The sequence below is a fragment of the Schistocerca piceifrons genome, chromosome 3 (assembly GCF_021461385.2).
Source record: "Schistocerca piceifrons isolate TAMUIC-IGC-003096 chromosome 3, iqSchPice1.1, whole genome shotgun sequence".
In the NCBI taxonomy this organism is placed as follows: domain Eukaryota; kingdom Metazoa; phylum Arthropoda; class Insecta; order Orthoptera; family Acrididae; genus Schistocerca; species Schistocerca piceifrons.
This window is the reverse complement of record NC_060140.1, coordinates 582572190-582594532: the sequence shown is the minus strand read 5'-3', so window position 1 is coordinate 582594532 and position 22343 is coordinate 582572190. Positions and strand designations below refer to the sequence as shown.

General features: G+C 39.0%; 1 protein-coding gene across 2 annotated transcripts in view; it reads left to right on the top strand.

The window, feature by feature from the left end:
- Positions 1-22343, top strand: part of LOC124788293 (breast cancer type 1 susceptibility protein homolog) — a 288179-nt gene that overhangs the window by 148032 nt on the left and 117804 nt on the right. For both annotated transcript variants that reach the window (XM_047255527.1, XM_047255525.1), the window contains exon 6: positions 9512-10461. In XM_047255527.1, coding sequence (XP_047111483.1) covers positions 9512-10461 — 950 coding nt within the window. The remainder of the gene's footprint in view (positions 1-9511; positions 10462-22343) is intronic.

Genomic DNA, 22343 nt, shown 5'->3' with positions numbered 1-22343 from the left:
CTACTCATTTTTGGATGTTCTTTAATGACTGGTAGGATGCTATCACTTTCCACTCTTTATGGGTACTCCCACAGATTCATCGCCATTCGTCTACCATGCATGCTTATGGCAGTCTACTAATTGTTTTGTCTACACCAGAGCTGCTGTAGTCTTTTGCTCTCTCTGAACTTGAAAATTTCTATTAACCCCTCAAATTAACTTTTTTTTTCAGATTATGTTCCAAAAAACAATATTTTTTATTAGTAAAAAACTTCCTATGATGAATAACATTACGTATAGACATACAAAGACAGCTTTTAAAACTCAAAATAATGAGTAACAAAATTTTGAAAACCACCAGTAATAAAATACAGAATATGCTTGTGCACTGGAACAACTAAACCTTGAAGTCATTTGTCATTTTTTAGTTTCTGTGTAGCTGTGAAATCTAACTATGTATTTCACAAGTTTCCTGTGAACATAAATCTTCGAGAAGCTGGCTATAGCACAATGGATGTATTTATCTCGTACCAATGGCGACTACTTGTCATTCAACTGATGAAATGTTGTCACTTTCAGTCTGTAATGAAATAATATCATGTTCTTCTTCACTTCCTGAGACACTAAATTAACTATTAGTGCTGAAAGAGAGATAAGAGGGGTTTTGTTTTTTTGAAGGCCTTTTAGTAAGTTGCCTGAGCATACTCTAGATTTTACGTTTCTGTACAAATAATAAAAACAAGAAAACTCGGGATTTTAAGTTAAGGGATTAACTGCAATGACCGGGGTTGCCACAAGTTCTGGAAATCAGAGAATTTCAAAAATATGAACAAAATCAGGGAAATTTGGAAAAAAACACTGAAAAAATCTTGTTTTCATCTCAGTATATGAAATGGTTTGTTCATGAGATGTCAAGCATCGTCATTGGCTTTCCTACTCCATCATTCTTACTGCTTCTCCCCTTCCTACCACTCCCCTCAGCTTGCAGTCAGCGCTGCCACCACTTCTTGCCGGTAGCCTAGTAGCTTCTGTTGAAATTCAGGGAGGCATGCATCACCTGAAGGAATCTCATGGTATCTTAAGGAGGTTGCCAGAAGTTGTCTCTTTGCTTCAAAAAATGTTGCAAATGTAGAATGAGGTACAGTACTTCTTGATCTGCCTTACACAGGTGTTAAAGTTTCTTTTCAGTTTCCACTTTTATAGGTGAGATAATCAATTTGGAGGTTATGTGAACTGTTCTTTCAGGCTGTTTGTTTTATTGATATGGTGTTATCTTATTAGTATTTATTTTGTGCACTTTTGTGAGTTTGGTACCCCAGGGAGTCTTAACATCTCTGCTTCCAAAATTATCTATGCTTACTGGCAAAACTGTACCTTTTTCCATTGCACTCATTCGGGATAAACTGCTCTTCGCATGCATCTGTTTACTGCCTAAAACTTTGTATCTTGTTAATGGATCCCCTAATATTATATCTCCTCTTAAAAAACCTTCATTTTCTCTATACCGTCTTATATTTTCTTTGATTTCTTTAACTTCTGTGCTGTGGTATGTGGTTGTTAGAACATGGCATTCGTTGTTAATTCCTTCCCACTCTTATTGTGGAAACGCTGCAAGAATGGTGGACATTTCCACCAATTGGGGCTTCTTGTGTTCAGAAGTTAACTATGCCTTGAAAATAGAGCAGGAAATCATTGCCAAAAATGGCATCGAAATTGTGGTCATGCTTTCAAATCACTTCAGATGTGAACTGGTACTTGCGTATGTCTATTTCCACTTCCAGTTTTTGCGAACCCATTAGGTAAATTACCTTTCTTCCCAATCCAGTTAGTCTACGAAGTGGAAATTTTAACTCTTGACAGTGAGTAGATTTAATGGACAAAACACTTACTTGTTGTCCTGTATCAATGCTAAAGTGAGTCCTGCCTCTCTGATTGGATTTGCTTTGTAGAAGTGAAATGAGGGGCAGTGGCAGAACTGCACACAGTTGCATTTCCTGTATTCATGCCCTTATGAGAATCTTGGAAACCTATTTGGTTAGCCGACTGATGCTGTAGAGACAGACAGTTTACCCTAGTGTCCAATCTTTTTACATCAGGCACATGCTGTTCGCCTTGTGACCTGGGCATTTGAAATGAGTGCGGTGCCTTTTGGAATGAATGCACATCTAGTGGGGGCTTAACCCGGTGGAATATTGTACAAATTGTTGGGACTCCTCATATAGAAACATGAGTCGTACAGCCTCCCTTAGTGTGCTGAGCAAAGCAGACTTCACCTCAGCACCTACGTGTGGGTCAGTCCTGCAAACAAATACATTTACAAAGCAGGCCTCTGCTTTGCTGAGTAGGCACTTATTCCTTTCGTTACTTTCCCTTATTACGTTTGTATGACTTGACAAATGCTTATTTGATTACTAAAGCGCTTTAAATCCTCTCCGGATTTTTGATGTAGGGTGGAAAGTTTATTGCTATAGTAGCTAACACTATGGTTATCTCTATATTTATCTGCCAGCCCTTTTACGAGGACCAAATGGCTTGGTATTTCTGAGCCCTTCCATGGAATTTGTGAGCAGAAGACACTCTTAACAACTTTAGGTTGACGACTCCTACCATCACTTTGCCACTCCATATGGATGGTTTCCCTACAATTGTTAAATTTTTTATGAAAATGTGGACATTTTTTTCCTGATTTACCTGCAAAGGTTGGAACCAGCATTGCAACATCAGTTTAAGGCCAGGATGGAACTGGTTGTGGGAACTCTGGAAATGGGGAAATGAAGCTAGCTGTGGGCGCAATACTGCTTTGTGGCATCGCATTTACTGATGTCTCATTAACTCGCCTTTGCAAATCTTCATTCTCCACCCAGAGATGATCCAACCTTGTCTGCATTGCAGGAACTGTCTCCAGCTGTCCCTAAGACCTGGTGGTGGACTTCCCTTTAAACTTTACACATCAAAACAAAAACAAAAAATTCGATGGCAGTTCTCTGTGATGTCTCTAATGGCATCAAATGCTGACAGCATCTTATCCCTAAAAGCAAAACTTGCGATATACATTTGTCGATTGATGAATGGCATTGCACCATCGGGCAGTAACATGACGATGGCACCCAACGCCAGTGTGGCACTCAGTCATCTTACTCATGACGTGACCCTGTGTGAAGGCAGTGGTGAGGTCAGATGGCCTCGTGCAGCTTCAGCAGTGGTGGCAGCTCTGGGAAGATTGCAATGGGCAGCTAGCACTGACTGCACTAAGCACTCATCTGTTACAACACAGCATGGAGCCAAAGGGACCTGCATAATGGTTTCACACCACCACTCATGGCTTAGCAATTTGTATGTGGCACCTCAAAGCCCCCCCCCCCCCCAAAAAAGGGGGGGGGGGGTGAATTCAACGTCCTGCTCCTGACGCCAGTTTTTACACCCCTTTACCCCTTCGGGGGTGTAGTCAGGATTAGAAAGTGGTGCGGGCTTGGAATTAATATATGGCCTTCAAGTTTAAAGAAACTATGTTAGTTTATTTGTTCATTGGGATTACATGACAAGGATTGTCAGGGGGTCAGAGAGGATAACTCCAGTAGCCCAAGACCCATCTCTGAGGAGGAGGAGGGTACTTGCCAAGAGAAAGGAATGGAGCCCTTTAGTGTCTGCTCTAGGTGGATGCTCAGAACAGAAGAGGGAGACATTTTTCGGTTGTGGCTCCAAGAGCCCTCAGTCTCACGAGTCTTCTGATCCTGCTGCGTGATTTGATTGGAAAGACTGCTTGACTGACATTGATTCGGCGTATTCCATCATTAACCAGTTGATTGTTTTTGCATCAGCTGAAAGGCGACGGACCAAAAGATGGACTCTTTATAAAAATAAAAATTACTCATGGTCTAGGCCTGGGGGCCACCTTGTACATTAAAGTGCAAGGCAACATATCTGCTGCACATGACTTGTTTGACTGAATACCCAAATGTGCCTGTGCAACAAGCACCTTTCAGCTGTAACTGATGTTGCCCTTATACTGAAAGTTCTAGTGAGTGGGCACGGAATGAAAGGACCAATCAATCAAATGTTGTATATCGCACTGTCATTGAAAGGTAGCATGTTGGTGTAACAGATACTTGTACAGAGAACCATTGTGATCTGTTTGCCAGTGTGAAGAGATGTGTTGCCATGCATTTTAGATTTGACATGGTTACTTTGACGTACTGAAGTGCGGGCTGAGTCCCTGAAACCTGGTAGTTTAAAATCTTCAGTCATAAAATGACTGTACAGCTGCAGCAGATGTTTTAATCATGATATTTTTAAAGGCATTATCACCTTGCTGATAAGAGGCTTCATCGGGGAGAGGTTAAATGTAGTTTAACTGTCTATATTAACAAAACACATCACACATCTGATATCTTCCTCTATGGAGCTCTGTTACCATAACGATTTACCACATCCTAACCTGTCAGCTGAGTGTTGTGTACTGCATCGTGGCTCTGAGTATGGAGAGATGGAGAAGATTTCAGATGGAAGGAACATAACAGAAATAGAAATGCACTATTTGCTACATAGAAGAGTTATAGCAAAAGTTTTAGTAAATCCAAGTGTTCAGTATCCTGACATTTAACTCAGGATACGACCAGTGGCAGCTCCCCGTAGCAGAAGATCCAGTCATTATACTGCATTTCCATATGGAAAGCTGTATCAAGTACAGAGTATTATCATTAAAATAAGTAAATAAAGCTGTCATCATTCTGAAGATAGGTTTGAACATCGGAGTGCTTTACTAGACATAGTACTGTTGGAGACAGTATGCTGTTGACTTTCTCTGACCTTCAAACTGACTTACCTACCGAGTTATAGGTGTAATGGTAAAGTGCCAGTCTATGGATCCAAAGGTCTTGAGTTTGATCCTAATTCAGTCCTAGGATTTTTATCTTTCTTTTATCATCATCTTTCACCTCAGGCAGTGTTTGTTGATGTGAAAAATGCCAAGTTAAAACACGATTCAGAGTCCATACAAAATTTGAATGCCTGTAGCTTCATTCTCTTTGCTGCACTCTTCTACATAATCTCTTAAACCTTCCAGTTGCTCTTTCTACTTTTAGGCTGACATGCAGTACAACTTTTCTTGAATTTCTTGTGGTGTTCTTTTTAGATGTCGATTTTCCTGTTCCCACTGTCAAAATTTAATACTCTTGCCCCATATGTGGTTCATGACTGTGATTCCATTAATGTAAAGTTTTTGAATTTTAAAAATTATGGGGAGACAGTATGGCTGCCCAGCAATTCTCTTCAGGAAGTGAAATTCCAGTATTTCCAATAGGTATTTAAAATTAAAGAAAATCGTTTGTAGCTTTCAGAAATGTTGTATTTCATTTAAAACAACATTGTGATTTATATTTCAGTGACTGGTGCTTAAGATCCAGGCATCAGCCAATGGTAGCTCTTTGTCAAGGCACACGCAGTTGCTGTGTTGCCTATTTTGTAGATTCGTGCAAACAGTGGCAGATTTAAAAATTTCATGAATACTGTTTGTAGTCTGCTGAGTTGATTCAATAAAGCTGAAGCCTCGTTTCACACAAGTGGTTTTTCAAACGTATTATTGGCAACATGTGTGAGGGCATTGATAATACCCTCCGAGTTTTCATATAAACGTACACACGCTTCTTCTCTTGCTGACCAACGTGTTTTTGATAAACTTTTTACCGGTTTGCTGCCTGGTTTGATGAAAGAAAGAAGTTTATTCCAGCGCTGTGTAGAAACAGAGAAAAAATTATAAAGGTTTTGCACTACATTGAAAAATGAACATGCTTACCGACAACAGCTTGCAGCACTAGTGCCTACTAAATTCAAAGAATGTGCTGGACAAGCCACATAATACGCTTTCGGATTTTGTTCTTTAATGCGTGCCTGCAAACCAGTGTAGGTTCCTGACCTATTGCTTGCATTGTCATATGACTGGCCTCTACAGTCAATAATATCAATGGAATTTGTGGACAGGACTTTTAGTATGGCCTAGCCACGTTCAACAGGTTCACCATTCTTGTTCACATATCTTAATATGAAAGATAATTGATGAACATGTGAAATGTCTGCAGTAGAGTCGACTATTATAGAGAAATATTCGACCTATTTTATTTCACTTATGATAATTCTTTTGGTTCATTCAGAAAGAAGCTCTATTATTTCAACACAGATTGTTGAAGAAAGATAACTTGTATGTCACTGCCTAGGATTTCCATATCGTTCAATGTGCTCTGCGAGAAAAGGATCAAACTCGGCTATAAGTTCAAGAGACATCATAAATTGACTATTATGTAATGAATGGGATCTTTCAACGTGTCCATGTAGTGGAAGTCCATGACTTATCAGCTTCTTCACTAAGGCAAACACCCTTTTCAACACACTGTGCCAGTACATTTTTTCTGTCTCAACATATGACTCGAAATTGTTATCTATTGTTCTAAGTGACTTTTATCTTGTTAAGTGTCATAACTCAGAATTTTTGTGTTTAAGTGAATTCTCATGATGAGATGAAATATTAGAAATATTTTCCCAATCTGCAATACCATTAGTATGAATCACGGCCTTACTTACGAACAACTTACATGGTGCACAAAAAACAGCACCGGTACTACAGGAGTATACTAGAAAATCATGCAAAGTTGATTCACCATATAAAAGTTTACAGTAAAATACATTTTTGTTCAAATATCTGGTTTTATCGCCTATTAATCTTCTTGTATTAGAAAAATCACCATTACTGTTTTGATTAATGCCAGATTATAAGAGAATGTCGATTGTTGATTCATTGACACACCATTATGCAGGATCATCACTAACGAGGTTATTTCTTTTTGCAGTGTCGACACTTAGTTTTTCGTGAAACTTGAATTGGGAACAATTTGCTTTTCTTCACTTCTTTTACAACAGCTGCAGTGCTAGAAGTATCATACGTACTACTTGAACTCTTTAAGTCGAACCAGCAACATTTTATGCGAAAGATTCATCTACTCTGCCAAGCATTTTTAGAACATTGGTTTCTCGTTCTGACCTTTCCTTCAATTATTTCTGAAATGACGCCCCACTTAATTTTGCACGATTGCTTTTGTCACTGTTATTCATGTTAAGGCACTTACAAAATTGTCAACCAATACTCAAAACAAGAGAAAAAAATTTGTAAAAGGAAAGAAAGAAAGAAAGACTGTATCCAGTTCCGATCGTACTACACCACACATGAGCGTTAAGCTTTTTACTTTAAACATGGCACACGAGTACAAAGATTTTTCCTTTGAACATGGAGCAATGAACTGACCAACTCTGATTACTTGACGTAACTGTGCTATGAAAGAATGACAATGCAGAATTATTTAATTCCATTGTTGCCTGTTTCTCTGTTGCCAGCACACCTGCCAGCTGGAATTTGTCTCGTAAAGAAAACGAGACAGTCTCTTTTTTGGCTTCTTTTTCTTACTTTCTGAATATTCCTGACCCCGTCTTTCTAATTTAAAAAGCAAACAATTTTTGCAGTTTCCTGCAGTGACGTGTGCTGGATCGAATCTTATCCCTTATAACATTTTAGCAGTTTCTGTGGGCAGAGAAGACAGACTACAAACTTTAAGTAGTCTTGTTGGCAGTTGATGTGGTGTGTTGTCGATTGTGTGAACAATGCTGTTATGTCTACACACAAATGCACCCTTTGTTTCAACATAAAATAAAAATAACCTTTCCTCGAAGAAAGAAAGCTTAGTTAAGAAGTTTAATATTAAATTTGCAATAACATGTACTATTTGATTGCACAGAGTGGGAACTTTGATATCATGCAGGCTCCAGCTCAATAAATGAGACAAACAAAAGTTGGTTTCTTTTTCTTTTTTGCCAAAAAAGGTAACTAAGTAAATAAATAAAATTTTTAAACTGTTGTGAAGTGTATTTCACACATTATTAGATATTCTGCTTATGTTCTTTTCGGATAAACATGTGTTTCAAAATCTAAAACATTCCTTGTATCGACATGTTTTGTTAAACAGGTGTCATTAAATCAAGCTCAGATATTAAAGACCACATAGCTTTCACATTAATTACAGTGATGGAGGGTTGACTTTATACTTCCCAATAATTTCTACAAGAAATTTAAGTAGAGTCAGGTTTTACATACTAAGGCCCTCACATGTTACAGTATTTAAGAAACTGCTGATTAGTTTATCAATCACAGCTTTTCAGAGGTCCCAGTATTTTCATGGGGAAAATATGGTACAGTTAGGTAGAAGCCGAAAACATTCTCGGAATTATAATGTTTCAAACATTACATTGTAGATTGCCATCCTGACAGCTTACTTCAAAATATTTTTAACAATCATGAAGATGATGCCAGACAGAAACCCATTGTTAAATTTCCATTCAGCCACCAAGTAAACTGTATATTTCCAAGCTTTTATTGTCAAATTTCGTTCTTGAGGCGTATTTAAACTAGCAAGTTGTTTGACCATATTAAAAATTTTTGTCGTTTGTAAGTGCAGTTATTTTAAAACGTAAAAGGTTAAAGTGAGTACAGAGCAAAAAATGCCACTCCGCTTAATGTGCCGCCCCGAGGCCCGTGCCTCGTGGGTCTATATGTAAATCCACCACTGCGTGCATAGGTCACACAGCTTACATGGCAATGTAGGAAGGGGGTAGCTGCGTAGTAGCTGATAAAGTAAGTTCACACAAAACTGAAGTGAAATTTGAGATCACACACACATACATTTAGTTTAGCATGTGCTCCCTAACCCTGTCATCAGTCATTAACTTCACAATTTTTACAGTGACATTACTGCCAGCCAACTTTTTTAGCAACTTGTGCTCCCTAATTCAGATGATGTAGTTACTAAGGACTCCGGCTCATTGCTCATTGAAAGGTATATGTGCACTATTTGTAGTTTATGTTCCAGATGTAGTATCCTGTTGCAGGTTGATTCATTATTCATCCATTTTGTTCGTAGTTTAATATGAGATTAAAACAGACATGAAACCGAATTATGGTACACTCCATGAAAAGCGTGCTGTGTCAGGTGAAAGAAATTGCCTGGAAATGCGAAATGAACAGCTGTTCACAGGGTCTGCTGTTAAATCCAGAGACCACTTTTTTAGCATCTGCTCTGAAATTCTCACGAATGGGTGACATTGTTTAAATTTTTAGAATGTATTATGTGAGAGTAATGGTGTTGAAGTATAATGTATTTGTACTTAAGTAACATGCTTTGGAGTCTATGTAAGAGATGACCATTTCGACATCATAAGAAAAGACCATTTCTGAATCATCCATGAAATAAATATAACATTTTGGTTTTCCTGTAAAGCATACAAAGTAGTCTAGACATATGACTTTAAATTTTTCAGAAATATTTGAGCTCTTGTTTTCGTAACCCTTATCAAATCTGAGACAGTCCCACAATAAGGGCATTATGAATGGTATTTTTATATTCTCTGTGTAATATGCCATTATCGATTCTTCCTAATTGCCGCTATGTCTTCTACGATTATTATAGACATCTCACTTACATTTCTTTTTTGACAGATCACCTCACCATCATCAGAAAATGATCCTTATGATCGAAAGACGGTGCTGTTTCCACGAATTCCGCCTGTGCTGCGCACGCCAGATAGTCGAAGTTCACGCCTAGCAGCTCAAGCACCCGACACGCCATCATCTGCAGAGCCATTCACACATTTTGAAAGTCCAGTTCAGGATACCTCAGCTCTTGAGAGACTGATTCAGGGTAGTGATTTAGAATCCATTCCTGATGGAACTATAGTACTTGATTCACAGAGAAATTTAGGAAATTTTTATGGACGGAATCAGTCCAACACGAGAATGGAACCAGTGGAGGCTGTAACAACAAATGAAGACGTTGTTCGTCCTTACACTGCACGTTCTCCACCTCAGTTAACACCAGAAGAGTCTTCTAAAGCTTCAGAACTTCATCGTTCAACCCAGTGTTTGACGTCGATGCAATCTTTGGCTCCAGTGCTTGCAGCTCCAGTGGCTCCCACCGCAGTTTCAGACCCTGCTCCACAGCCAACCTCCATTGTATCTCCAACATCAGCCATAGGAAAACAAGTCTCTGCAATCAGTTCTGTTACAGCTAAAGAAAATAAGGGTAAATTTGGAAAAATTGACTGTGATTTGGAAAATGTAGATTCAAGAATAGGGCGTGATGAAGCTGTATCCAGTAAATTGTCTCCTGCTGTAGCTGTTCCTTCTAGTTTGCAGCTAGGAAACACAGGCAAAGTAGCACCAGTTTCTCTTGCAATGGATGTATGGATTGGTTTAAATAACAATGGAACTATGCCACCAAAAAAACCATGTGTCACATTCACCCTAGACACGGAAAGTAACTCATGTTGGTCTAAACCCGTCAGTTTGCAAGGGCATGTAGATGTAAGTTCAGCAGAGGCAAGTGGACGTCGCCGAATTTCCATTGCTCTTACTTTGGACTTTGAAGGATCTGAGGCTCCACAGACAAAGTAAGTCTGCAGAGATATTTTTACTGACAGTAATTAGCTTTTAGTACCTCATCTTCTGTTTACAAGATGTAGAAAAAATTATGTCACTTGCTGTGGCTTAGCATTTATGCAACATACGTAATATCTGAAAATAATAATAAGTTGCTGAATGCTCAACATTGTCACTTATTTTACTATAGTATGAAATCAAAATAATTTGACATTTAGACATAAAAGCACAGTATACAAATTACAAAGTAAAATCTTCTGTATCCGTTACAATATTAAGCTTTATAACTAAAATTTTGGTTAATTTTCCCTCAAGAAGGAAAAATAAATAAATTCTTCATTGAATCCACCTTAAGTGAGTGATGTAGAGCTGTCTGTGAGAGAAAATGATCATCTTAAATCCACTTCACAGTATCTAATAGAGGACTCCAGTTTCCATAACATTCTGCAGAATATGATATACTAAATTTGGACTTGCACATCTACATCTACATTTATACTCCGCAAGCCACCCAACGGTGTGTGGCGGAGGGCACTTTACGTGCCACTGTCATTACCTCCCTTTTCTGTTCCAGTCACATATGGTTTGCGTGAAGAATGACTGTCTGAAAGCCTCCGTGCGCACTCGAATCTCTCTAATTTTACATTTGTGATCTCCTCGGGAGGTATAAGTAGGGGCAAGCAATGTATTCGATACCTCATCCAGAAACGCACCCTCTTGAAACCTGGCGAGCAAGCTACACCGCGATGCAGAGCGCCTCTCTTGCAGAGTCTGCCACTTGAGTTTGCTAAACATCTCCGTAACGCTATCACGGTTACCAAATAACCCTGTGACAAAACGCGCCGCTCTTCTTTGGATCTTCTCTATCTTCTCCGTCAACCTGATCTGGTACGGATCCCACACTGATGAGCAATACTCAAGTATAGGTCGAACGAGTGTTTTGTAAGCCACCTCCTTTGTTGATGGACTACATTTTCTAAGGACTCTCCCAATGAATCTCAACCTGGTACTCGCCTTACCAACAATTAATTTTATATGATAATTCCACTTCAAATCATTCTGCACGCATACTCCCACATATTTTACAGAAGTAACTGCTACCAGTGTTTGTTCCGCTATCATATAATCATACAATAAAGGATCCTTCTTTCTGTGTATTCGCAATACATTACATTTGTCTATGTTAATGGTCAGTTGCCACTCCCTGCACCAAGTGCCTATCCGCTGCAGATCTTCCTGCATTTCGCTACAATTTTCTAATGCTGCAACTTCTCTGTATACTACAGCGTCATCCGCGAAAAGCCGCATGGAACTTCCGACACTATCTACTAGGTCATTTATATATATTGTGAAAAGCAATGGTCCCATAACACTCCCCTGTGGCACGCCAGAGGTTACTTTAACGTCTGTAGACGTCTCTCCATTGATAACAACATGCTGTGTTCTGTTTGCGAAAAACTCTTCAATCCAGCCACACAGCTGGTCTGATATTCAGTAAGCTCTTACTTTGTTTATCAGGCGACAGTGCGGAACTGTATCGAACGCCTTCCGGAAGTCAAGGAAAAGAGCATCTACCTGGGAGCCTGTATCTAATATTTTCTGGGTTTCATGAACAAATAAAGCGAGTTGGGTCTCACACGATTGCTGTTTGTGGAATCCATGTTGATTCCTACAGAGCAGATTCTGGGTTTCCAAAAACGACATCATACTCGAGCAAAAAACATGTTCTAAAATTCTACAACAGATCGACGTCAGAGATATAGGTCTATAGTTTTGCGCATCTGCTCGACGACCCTTCTTGAAGACTGGGACTACCTGTGCTCTTTTCCAATCATTTGGAACCTTCCGTTCCTCTAGAGACTTGCGATACACGGCTGTTAGAAGGGGGGCAAGTTCTTTCGCGTACTCTGTGTAGAATCGAATTGGTATCCCGTCAGGTCCAGTGGACTTTCCTCTGTTGAGTGATCCCAGTTGCTTTTCTATTCCTTGGACACTTATTTTGATGTCAGCCATTTTTTCGTTTGTGTGAGGATTTAGAGAAGGAACTGCAGTGCGGTCTTCCTCTGTGAAACAGCTTTGGAAAAAGGTGTTTAGTATTTCAGCTTTACGCATGTCATCCTCTGTTTCAGTGCCATCATCATCCCGGAGTGTCTGGATATGCTGTTTCGAGCCACTTACTGATTTAACGTAACACCAGAACTTCCTAGGATTTTCTGTCAAGTCGGTACATAGAATTTTACTTTCGAATTCATGGAACGCTTCACGCATAGCCCTCCTTACGCTAACTTTGACATCGTTTAGCTCCTGTTTCTCTGAGAGGTTTTGGCTGTGTTTAAACTTGGAGTGAAGCTCTCTTTGCTTTCGCAGTAGTTTCCTAACTTTGTTGTTGTACCACGGTGGGTTTTTCCCGTCCCTCACAGTTTTACTTGGCACATACCTGTCTAAAACGCATTTTACGATTGCTTTGAACTTTTTCCATGAACACTCAACATTGTCAGCGTCGGAACACAAATTTTCGTTTTGATCTGTTAGGTAGTCTGAAATCTGCCTCCTATTACTCTTGGTAAACAGATAAACCTTCCTCCCTTTTTTTATATTCCTATTAACTTCAATATTCAGGGATGCTGCAACAGCCTTATGATCACTGATTCCCTGTTCTGCACTTACAGAGTCGAAAAGTTCGGGTCTGTTTGTTATCGGTAGGTCCAAGATGTTATCTCCACGAGTCGGTTCTCTGTTTAATTGTTCGAGGTAATTTTCGGATAGTGCACTCAGTATAATGTCACTCGATGCTCTGTCTCTACCACCCATCCTAAACATCTGAGTGTCCCAGTCTATATCTGGTACATTGAAATCTCCACCTAAGACTATAACATGCTGAGAAAATTTATGTGAAATGTATTCCAAATTTTCTCTCAGTTGTTCTGCCACTAATGCTGCTGAGTCGGGAGGTCAGTAAAAGGAGCCAATTATTAACCTAGCTCGGTTGTTGAGTGTAACCTCCACCCATAATAATTCACAGGAACCATCCACTTCTACTTCACTACAGGATAAACTACTACTAACAGCGACAAACACGCCACCACCGGTTGCATGCAATCTATTCTTTCTAAACACCGTCTGTGCCTTTGTAAAAATTTCGGCAGAATTTATCTCTGGCTTCAGCCAGCTTTCTGTACCTATAATGATTTCAGCTTCGGTGCTTTCTATCAGCGCTTGAAATTCCGGTACTTTACCAATGCAGCTTCGACAGTTTACAATTACAATACCGACTGCTGCTTGGTCCCCGCATGTCCTGACCTTGCCCCGCGCCGTTTGAGGCTGTTGCCCTTTCTGTACTTGCCCGAGGCCATCTAACCTAAAAAACTGCCCAGTCCACGCCACACAACCCCTGGTACCTGTGTAGCCGCTTCCTGCGTGTAGTGGACTCCTGACCTATCCAGCGGAACCCGAAACCCCACCACCCTATGGTGCAAGTCGAGGAATCTGCAGCCCATACGGTCGCAGAACCTCCACTCGGCTCTGTACCAAAGGTCCGCAGTCAGTCCTGTCGACTACGCTGCAGATGTTGAGCTCTGCTTTCATCCCGCCAGCGAGACTGACAGTCTTCACCAAATCAGATAGCCGCCGGAAGCCAGAGAGGATTTCCTCCAATCCATAGCGACACACATCATTGGTGCCGACATGAGCGACCACCTGCAGATGGGTGCACCCTGTACCCTTCATGGCATCCAGAAGGACCGTTTCCACATCTGGAATGACTCCCCCCGGTATGCACACGGAGTGCACATTGGTTTTCTTCCCCTCTCTTGCTGCCATAGCATACTCCCAGATATCCAGTCATCCAGACTATTGCCAGTAAACCTGAAAGCAGTGGATTAAAAACTCTAATTTCAGTCATTTTTCATTATGTTTAAGTAGCAACCTGTAGCCACATGACCCTGCACTTTTTTCACATAGTAAGTCATTTGTGTTTGGCTGTAATTTCTCCAGACTTTCCAAAGTTTGTCTGGTATGTACATACAACCATGGTCTGGTAATGTCATGTGGTTTGACAAAGATGTTACAGGGGTTAGGAGGATGGCAGAAGATGACCATGAATGGTGTGGGTAGTATATCAGGGAGAAATCTCATATCAGGGCCTGATTTGGGAAACTCGAATCCTTGACAGAGTGTTGTATTGAGCGTCAAGATCTCAGGAGGGGTGGGGGGCATTTCTGAGCTTTTTGGAAGTGAGAGGTTTTCATTCACAGGATAGGAGAAGGGAACTGCCTGGGAGATTTGTTTGTGAATAAGATATAGTGTGGTTTTGGGTGAGACAAGCCTGAGATTTTTGTTGGTGTTGAGGGTTTCAGTAGTGAAGCAGATATGTTTGTCTCTGATTTATAAGCTGTAAGAAAGGAGTATTTGATGTGGAAGGAAAGGTAGCTGTCAGTGTGTAGATATTGTTTTGTATATACTGCACTTTGGATGTTTGCTTCTGTGAGCTGGAGGTCAATGGCAAGAAAGGTGGGTCAGTAGAACCAGGTGAATTTGAGTTGAGGAAAATGAGTTAAGCTGTTGCACAAAGTGGAGGAACTCTTGTGGTTATTAGTGCAGACTACAAAGATGTTATTAAATGTTTAGGTTTTTAAGATGCTTTCTTCCTTGCAGCCCATGAAAGTGCTTGCATAGGATGGAGCAATTTGTTTCCCAATGTAATCCCCTTGATTTGTTTGTAGGTCTGACCTTCAAAGGTAAAATGTTTATGGGTAAGAATGAAGTTGGCTAGGACAATAATAAATGACATTTTAGGAATACATGCTGATGGGTATTGGGAGGAGTTGTGTTGTTGGACAAAGGACCATTTAATTACATGTGGATGTTTGTGTTGAGAAATATTGCATTGATAGTCACGGGGGTTCGGATGGGAGAGGAGTGGGAATGGATCTGAGATGTTACAGGAAGTGGTTGGTATATTAGGTGTAGGATGGAAGGCTCTTTGTGATGATTGGGGGGTTCTGGTCAGCCAAGGTTGAAATGCACACAGTGGCAACTCTGAAACCAGTTTCAACGTGGTGGCCAACATGTAGCTTTTCAGCAACGTTAATCTGCATCCACACTCTGCAAACCACTGTGTAGTGCGTAGCAGAGTGTACACATCATTGTACCAATTATTAGTGTTTCTCCTCGTTCCATCACATATCGAGCATTGGAAGAATAATGGTTCAAATGCCTCTTTGTGTTCTGTAATTAACCTACTCTTGTCCTCACAATCACTGTTTGAACCATAACTAGGGGTTGTGGTATTTCCCTAGAATCATCATTTACAGCCAGTTCCTGAAACTTTGTAAGTAGCCTTTTTTGGAATAGTTTTCATCTATCTTCAAGAGCCTATCAGTTCACTTTCTCCTGTATCTCTGTGATGCTCTCCCATCAGTCAAACAAACCAGCAGCCATTTGTGCTGTCATTGTCTGTGTACATTCAACAGCACCTGTTAGTCCTATTTGGTTCAGGGCTCACACACTGGTGCAATATTCTAGAATGGGTTACACAAGTGATTTGTAAGCAATCTTGTATGTAGACTGATCACATTTCCCCAGTATTCTACCATTACACTGAAACTATCACCTGCTTTACCTACGACTGAGTCCATTTGATAATTCCATTTCATATCCCTACAAAATGTTACATCCAGGTATTTGCACGAATTTGTGTAATCCCAACAGTGACTCATTGATAGTATACTATGTTCATTTTGTGAAGCGCACAGTCTTACAATGTTGAACTTTTAAAGCAAGTTGTCAGTTTATACATCACTTTGCAATTTTATTAAGATCTGATGGAATACTCTTTCAGACAGTGCTTCATTGTAGATCATGGCACCATCTGCAAAATGTCTGAGATTACTATTGATATTTTCTCAAGGTCATTAATGTACAACATGAACAGCAAGGCTCCCAACATACTTCCCTGGGACACAGCCGAAGTTACTGCTACATCTGACAAGGACTCTCCATCCAAGATAATATACTGTGTCCTCCCTAGCAAAAAGTCCTCAATCCAGTCACAAATTTCTCTTTTTATCCGTATGAGTGTAGTTTTGACAAGGAAATCAAGAAATGCTGCATCTACCTGACTGCCTTGCTCCAAAGTTTTCAATATGGCATGTGAGAAAAATGTAAATTCGGATTCAGAAGATCGATATTTTCGGAGCTGGGTGGCATGGAGAAAGCCATTCTGTCTGAGGTACCTCATTATGTTGGAGCCCAGAATATGTTCTAATATTTTGCAATAAATCTGTGTCAGTGATATTGGATGGTAGTTTTGTGGTTCTCTTCGACTACCCTAATAGAGTGTAGTTACAAGAGGACTCAACTCTGCTGCAGATTAGATTAGATTAGATTTACTTTCATTCCAATTGATCCATAGTGAGGAGGTCCTCCAGGATGTAGAACATTCAGAATAGAATCTGATAGAGATTCCATCAGGCCCTGGAGCTTTGTTCAGTTTTATTCAGGTGTTTCTTGACATCACTGATACTAATTATCATTTTGCTCATCTTTTCAGTAATATGAGTATTCTCCTGGGTTTTCCTTTGTAAAGAAACACTTGAAAACAGAGTTAAGAATATCAGCTTTTGCTTTGTTACTCTCAGTTTCAGTTCCTGTCTCATTCGTAAATGGCTGGGCACTAACTTCATTGCCACTAACTGCCTTTACAGATGACCAGAATTTTTTTGTATTCTCTACACAGTTGACACGATCAAAGATTGGAAAAGAGATGGAACACCATCAGGCAGAAATATTGGGAGGAATAAACATATTAACATGATGTTATCTGTGGTTGATCAAATTATCATACAAGACAGTGAAGATAAATTACTAATGGCATAAATAAAACTAAAATCATGGCATTTCTAGGTATCCATCCAATATGAACAAAAATAGTCCTGAATAATAAACTGATGGAACAGGTAGCCTATTTCAAGTATTTAGTATGTGACATATTGCACGACCAAGATATGAATATACAGAAAAAACAAATACTTACCAGTGTAGATGTTGCACAATAAAGAGAACACTTAAGGGTAAAATGAGGAAAGAGAGAGAACTGAAATTTTGTATAGTCCTGGCAGTTCTCACTTTATTATATGCAGCAGTAAATTGAATGCTGAAAAATAAAGATTTATGGCAACTGAAACATCATAAATGAAATTTCTAAGATCTGTGAAAGGCTGGACAAGGAAAAGACAAAATTAGAAACTAAGTAGTAAGGAGGAATCAGGGATGCAACCAGTAACTCAAAATGCAACACAATACAAAGAAAAATGGAGAGAACATGTGCAGTAGACCCCCCAGTAATTTGAGCTAATTGGGGCTGAGCTACCTCGAATTACAAAAAATGTGGATAATGTGGAAATATCCCTAAATCAATGGGTAAATCATGAATAAATGTTTAATTATCACAATTATGATAAAAACAATAAATAAAAAACAATATAAACATACCTGCATTATATGTACATATATGGGCACACATTTCCAACTTGCAAAAGTATAAGTTACATTTTAAAGAAACTGTCCATAGTCCTTTGTTTTACATTAGAACATGGTGTTTTTTTTTTTTTTTTTTTTTTTAGCAAGAATGTCATGCCATCTTCAAGAAGCATGGTCTCAGTTGGAGTAACTTCTGCATGCTGCTTGAGGTAATGCAGTGCCACATTTAGCTGTGCCAAAACTTTGGTGTGAGTGACCACTGGTACAGTTTCTTCAGACATTTCCTTGCCTTCAGTCACTAACACTTTAAACAATTGCAAGATAGGTCACTTCAAACTGATCATCCATCCTGAAACATCACTCTCATTCACATTTCCACATCCGTCATGCTTTTTCATCAGTTCTGCCAACATTAGGTCACCTTCATCTGTACTGTATATATTCGTTTCATTTTGTACAATTTGGTTCCAAGACTTTTTTAGTGTCTTTGCCTTTATTTCAGACCATGAATCGGCTGTCCAGTAAACTACATCTTTTATCATAGTCTTTTTAGAAATTTTTTGATGGTTCTTTCAACTTCTGTTCTTTGTAGAAAAATCTGAAGCAAATGGCGAAATTACTTTTTTTCAAGCATTGTAAAATGTTTTGGTCCATAGGCTGTATTAAACTCGTCACATTAGGGGGTAAGAACAAACCACGAATACTGTCACATTATAATTCTTCCTCATCAGGTGTGAACCAGCATCATCAAGCATTAAGATTGGTTTGAAAGGCAAGCACTTTTTCTTTAGATATCTTTGGTCTCTGGAACAAAGTCTTCAAAAAACCCTTTTTTAAAAATATTTTTTGACCATCCAAGCAGATTTTTGATGGACAGTGCAGAAGCAGTGATATTTTTTAAAGCTCTGGGCTTAGCAGACTTCCCTATTATCAGCAGCTTCAGTTTATGATCTCCACTTGCATGCAAGGCAGCAAGAACTGTTAACCCCTTTTTACATTTTTTTGTAACCCAGGGGAGCCTTTTCCTCTTTTGAGGCTGCATTTTTAGGTGGAAGCATTTTATACTTTAGCCCTGTTTCAGCTCAGTTGATCAAAATCTTCCTGTGTAGTTTTTCTAAATTTTTCAAAAAATTGATTAACAGTTTGAAATCCACAGACTGTATTGCTTCCTCCATTAATCTAATCATGCTGAAATTGCAGTAAAATTGTCGTCTCATTCCTTTTACTCATTTCTAAAAAATACAAGTCTTTCTTGTGGAATAGGCCCTAAAATTGGATTTCCTTTCTGTCTTTGTTGAGCAAACGAAACGAACAAAGCTTCACTCATTTTTTCATCCTCAGATTTTTTCGTTGATTTCTGTTCAAATGATAAAATAGAACACATGTTTCATGCAAACTTCTCAATTTTGTCTCTGCTTCTATGCCCATATCCAACTGCATTACAGATGTTACAATGCAACCAACTACAGTACACCCAAAAATGGTCAGCCAGTGTTGTAAAATGTTTAGTGTATTACTACTTAGGTGTACTGTATTGCTGAGTATGCACAACAGTAGGAGTAACAACAAGCACGGTATGCACTGTACAACTGAGTGTCAGGCGGTCCCAGTTAGTGAAGATTTGCCAGACAAAGAGCAAGTGCACTCCTCAAAACCTAATGATACCTGTCCACATGTAATTTAAATGCATTAGCAGTCTGAGGCCAAAATTATTTGTGTGTATTATGAATAAAAGCCTTAAGTGAGACAGTTTCATGTGTACTGTACTTAGAAAACTGAGAGAAAGTTCAAAATGAAAGTTATTTGAAAGAGCCTAAAATGTACATGCAGAAAAGTATGAAAATGTGTTTTTACTCTAGTTTTAAGTAAAATTTCAAGTTTCCTGAGACCAGCTAGAATTACATGGAACCTCGAAATACCGGGGCTCTGCTGTACTTTGTTCATCACAAAGTCATCCTGAACTAGCAATGGTTTATATAACCATGGAAAGACAAAGGATGAGATGGTGGGACCAGAATGGGCCATAGGCCTAACCCTGGAGTGGCAGAAGAAAAAGAAGAAGAAATGATAGCTATGTTTCCATTTTGAAAGGTCTTATTACACAGCCAAAAGATCATGGGGTGTAGAACGTCATTTCCGTATAATTTGGGAGCCATAAGTGATGAGCAGTGTGAATGCTTCACCAAGTTATTTATGTGATGGAACACTTATCAAGGTCACTGAAACACTTCGGTGATAGATGTGTACTGCTGGGGTCTTGTTAGGGAGAGTGATGAAATGACAAACAAAAGAAGACCATTGTTGTCACATCCATGTGGTTGAAATTAAATGGTATTTATTGAAGACCTGAATATGTACCAGTACTGTTTTTGATTCAGCTGTATAGCTTGGAAATGTGATGCGTTGAAGAAAAACTGATTTTACGAGTCAGTTCAGCACTTCAAAATGAGGTAAATCCACCCATTTACAAACCAGATGCAGAAAAAGGCTTAAATTTGTTGACTAGTTTATTAATGGGTGTGACAGATTTAAGCAGAATGGCCCCAGCATCACTATCCAACACTGATGAGTGTTCTGAGACTTGCAGCAGCATTGAATCTTGAAACAAAATATTTCTACAAATGAGAGTAAAAACAAATTTCATGTTCCACAAATCCAATAAAACATTAGTACTTTTTATTTATGTTGAATTGGTTGACTTTTTCTGTTAGAGACATTCTTTACAATAATTGGCATAATTCCAACATTGTGTTTACAATTATGTTTACTATCTTGAGCAAGTCACTAGCCAGTATTATTGTTTTCAAACCATTGACTGCTTTTGTTCTTTGCTCACATCTGTCTGAAGGTGCCCAGCTGCCCTTGAGCAGTCACTGCTGCTGTAAACTGTCACATGACACTGATTTGAAACTTCTCGGCAGATTAAAACTGTTTGCTGAGCTAGAACTCTAACCCAGAACCTTTGTTTTTCACTGGCAGGTGCTCTACAAGTTGAATTACCCAGGCAAATTTAAGTCAGAAAAACTGCCACCTTTCTTCTACTTTTCACACTTCACAGAAGTTCTCCTGCAAACCTTGCAGAACTTGGGTTCATGGAAGAATGGATACCTTACAAAGTTACATTATGTACTGTTTTAGTCATGGCATCAGGCATATTGTCTAGGCACATTTCTAATGTAATTATAGGCAGACCATCATAGCCTCTTGATTTTGAGCTTTTTTGTGACTGTGCTATGCGCTTTTTCTCTTTGCTGCATTTAACTGGAATATCCTCATACCTATTATGAAGATTGTTAAATTGGTCACTGATGGATTTTCCAGCAGAAGAAAAATACTCGTTAAAAACATTTGCAGTCAGATATAGAGATTTTATTATAATCCCTTTATGGTTGATGGTAAGGTTACTAAAGTGATTTGTCCTTGCAATCTCTAAAACTGTGTATAACTTTCCAAACTGCTATGCTAGTATTCCTTGAGTTCTTTCTAAGCATTACGGTTACATATTTACTTTTAGTTTCGAACTTCAAATCTTTATAACAATCATGAGAGTTCTTAAATTCTATGTTTCATCACTGATTATTGAAATACTTCAGCAATGCATACCAAAGTTCAATGTGTTATTTTTTGTGTGTGGCCCTAATCTGAGTTCTTTGCTTTCCATATTTTAAGAGGTGGTAGTAGGGACCAAAACAAGAAAAAATTTCCAGCAGAAATGATCTCTAAAATGCATACCCTACAAGCTATGAGCACTACTTATTCATCTTTGCTACTGTGAAACACATCTCATCAACTAAACAAGTGCTCACAGCTCGTAACATATGCACTTTAGCTCCATTGTTTAATGGACATTTTTTCTTGTTTTTGTCCATATTATCATCTCTCAAAATATGGAAAGCAAAAAACTTGCAGTAGAAGACATTTGTTTCACAGAATCGAAGATGGAGTGCTAGTAGCACTTAAGGTATGCATTTTAGAAACCATGTTTACTAGAGAGTTTTTCCTCGTTTTGGTCCACACTACAACCTTTGAGCGTTTGTTGGTGGTGTTCTGGTTCACCCTCTTTGTCCTGTGGGATATGAGTTTTGAATCACCCTGTAAATATTACTTGAAAGTTGATGAAAAGTTTCTCCTCTTCTGTTGCACATAGCATTAATATTTATTATTTACTTCTAGACTTTGAAGAAAAATAAATAAGTCTAAGCCTGTGGCTGTTCTACCTTTCCACTGAGACTGAAGTTTACAAAGCTGTTTATCCTAATATAGTCTGTCGACAGGAACCATCATAAACGTATGGCAAAGTGAGGCCTATTTTTATTAAAAGTAGTGTGTATCTTAAGTCTTAATATTTGGACAATAACTTCACCGTTAGAGCCTTCTGCTGGTTATTAAAATAAAAGAATGCCTAAACTTGATT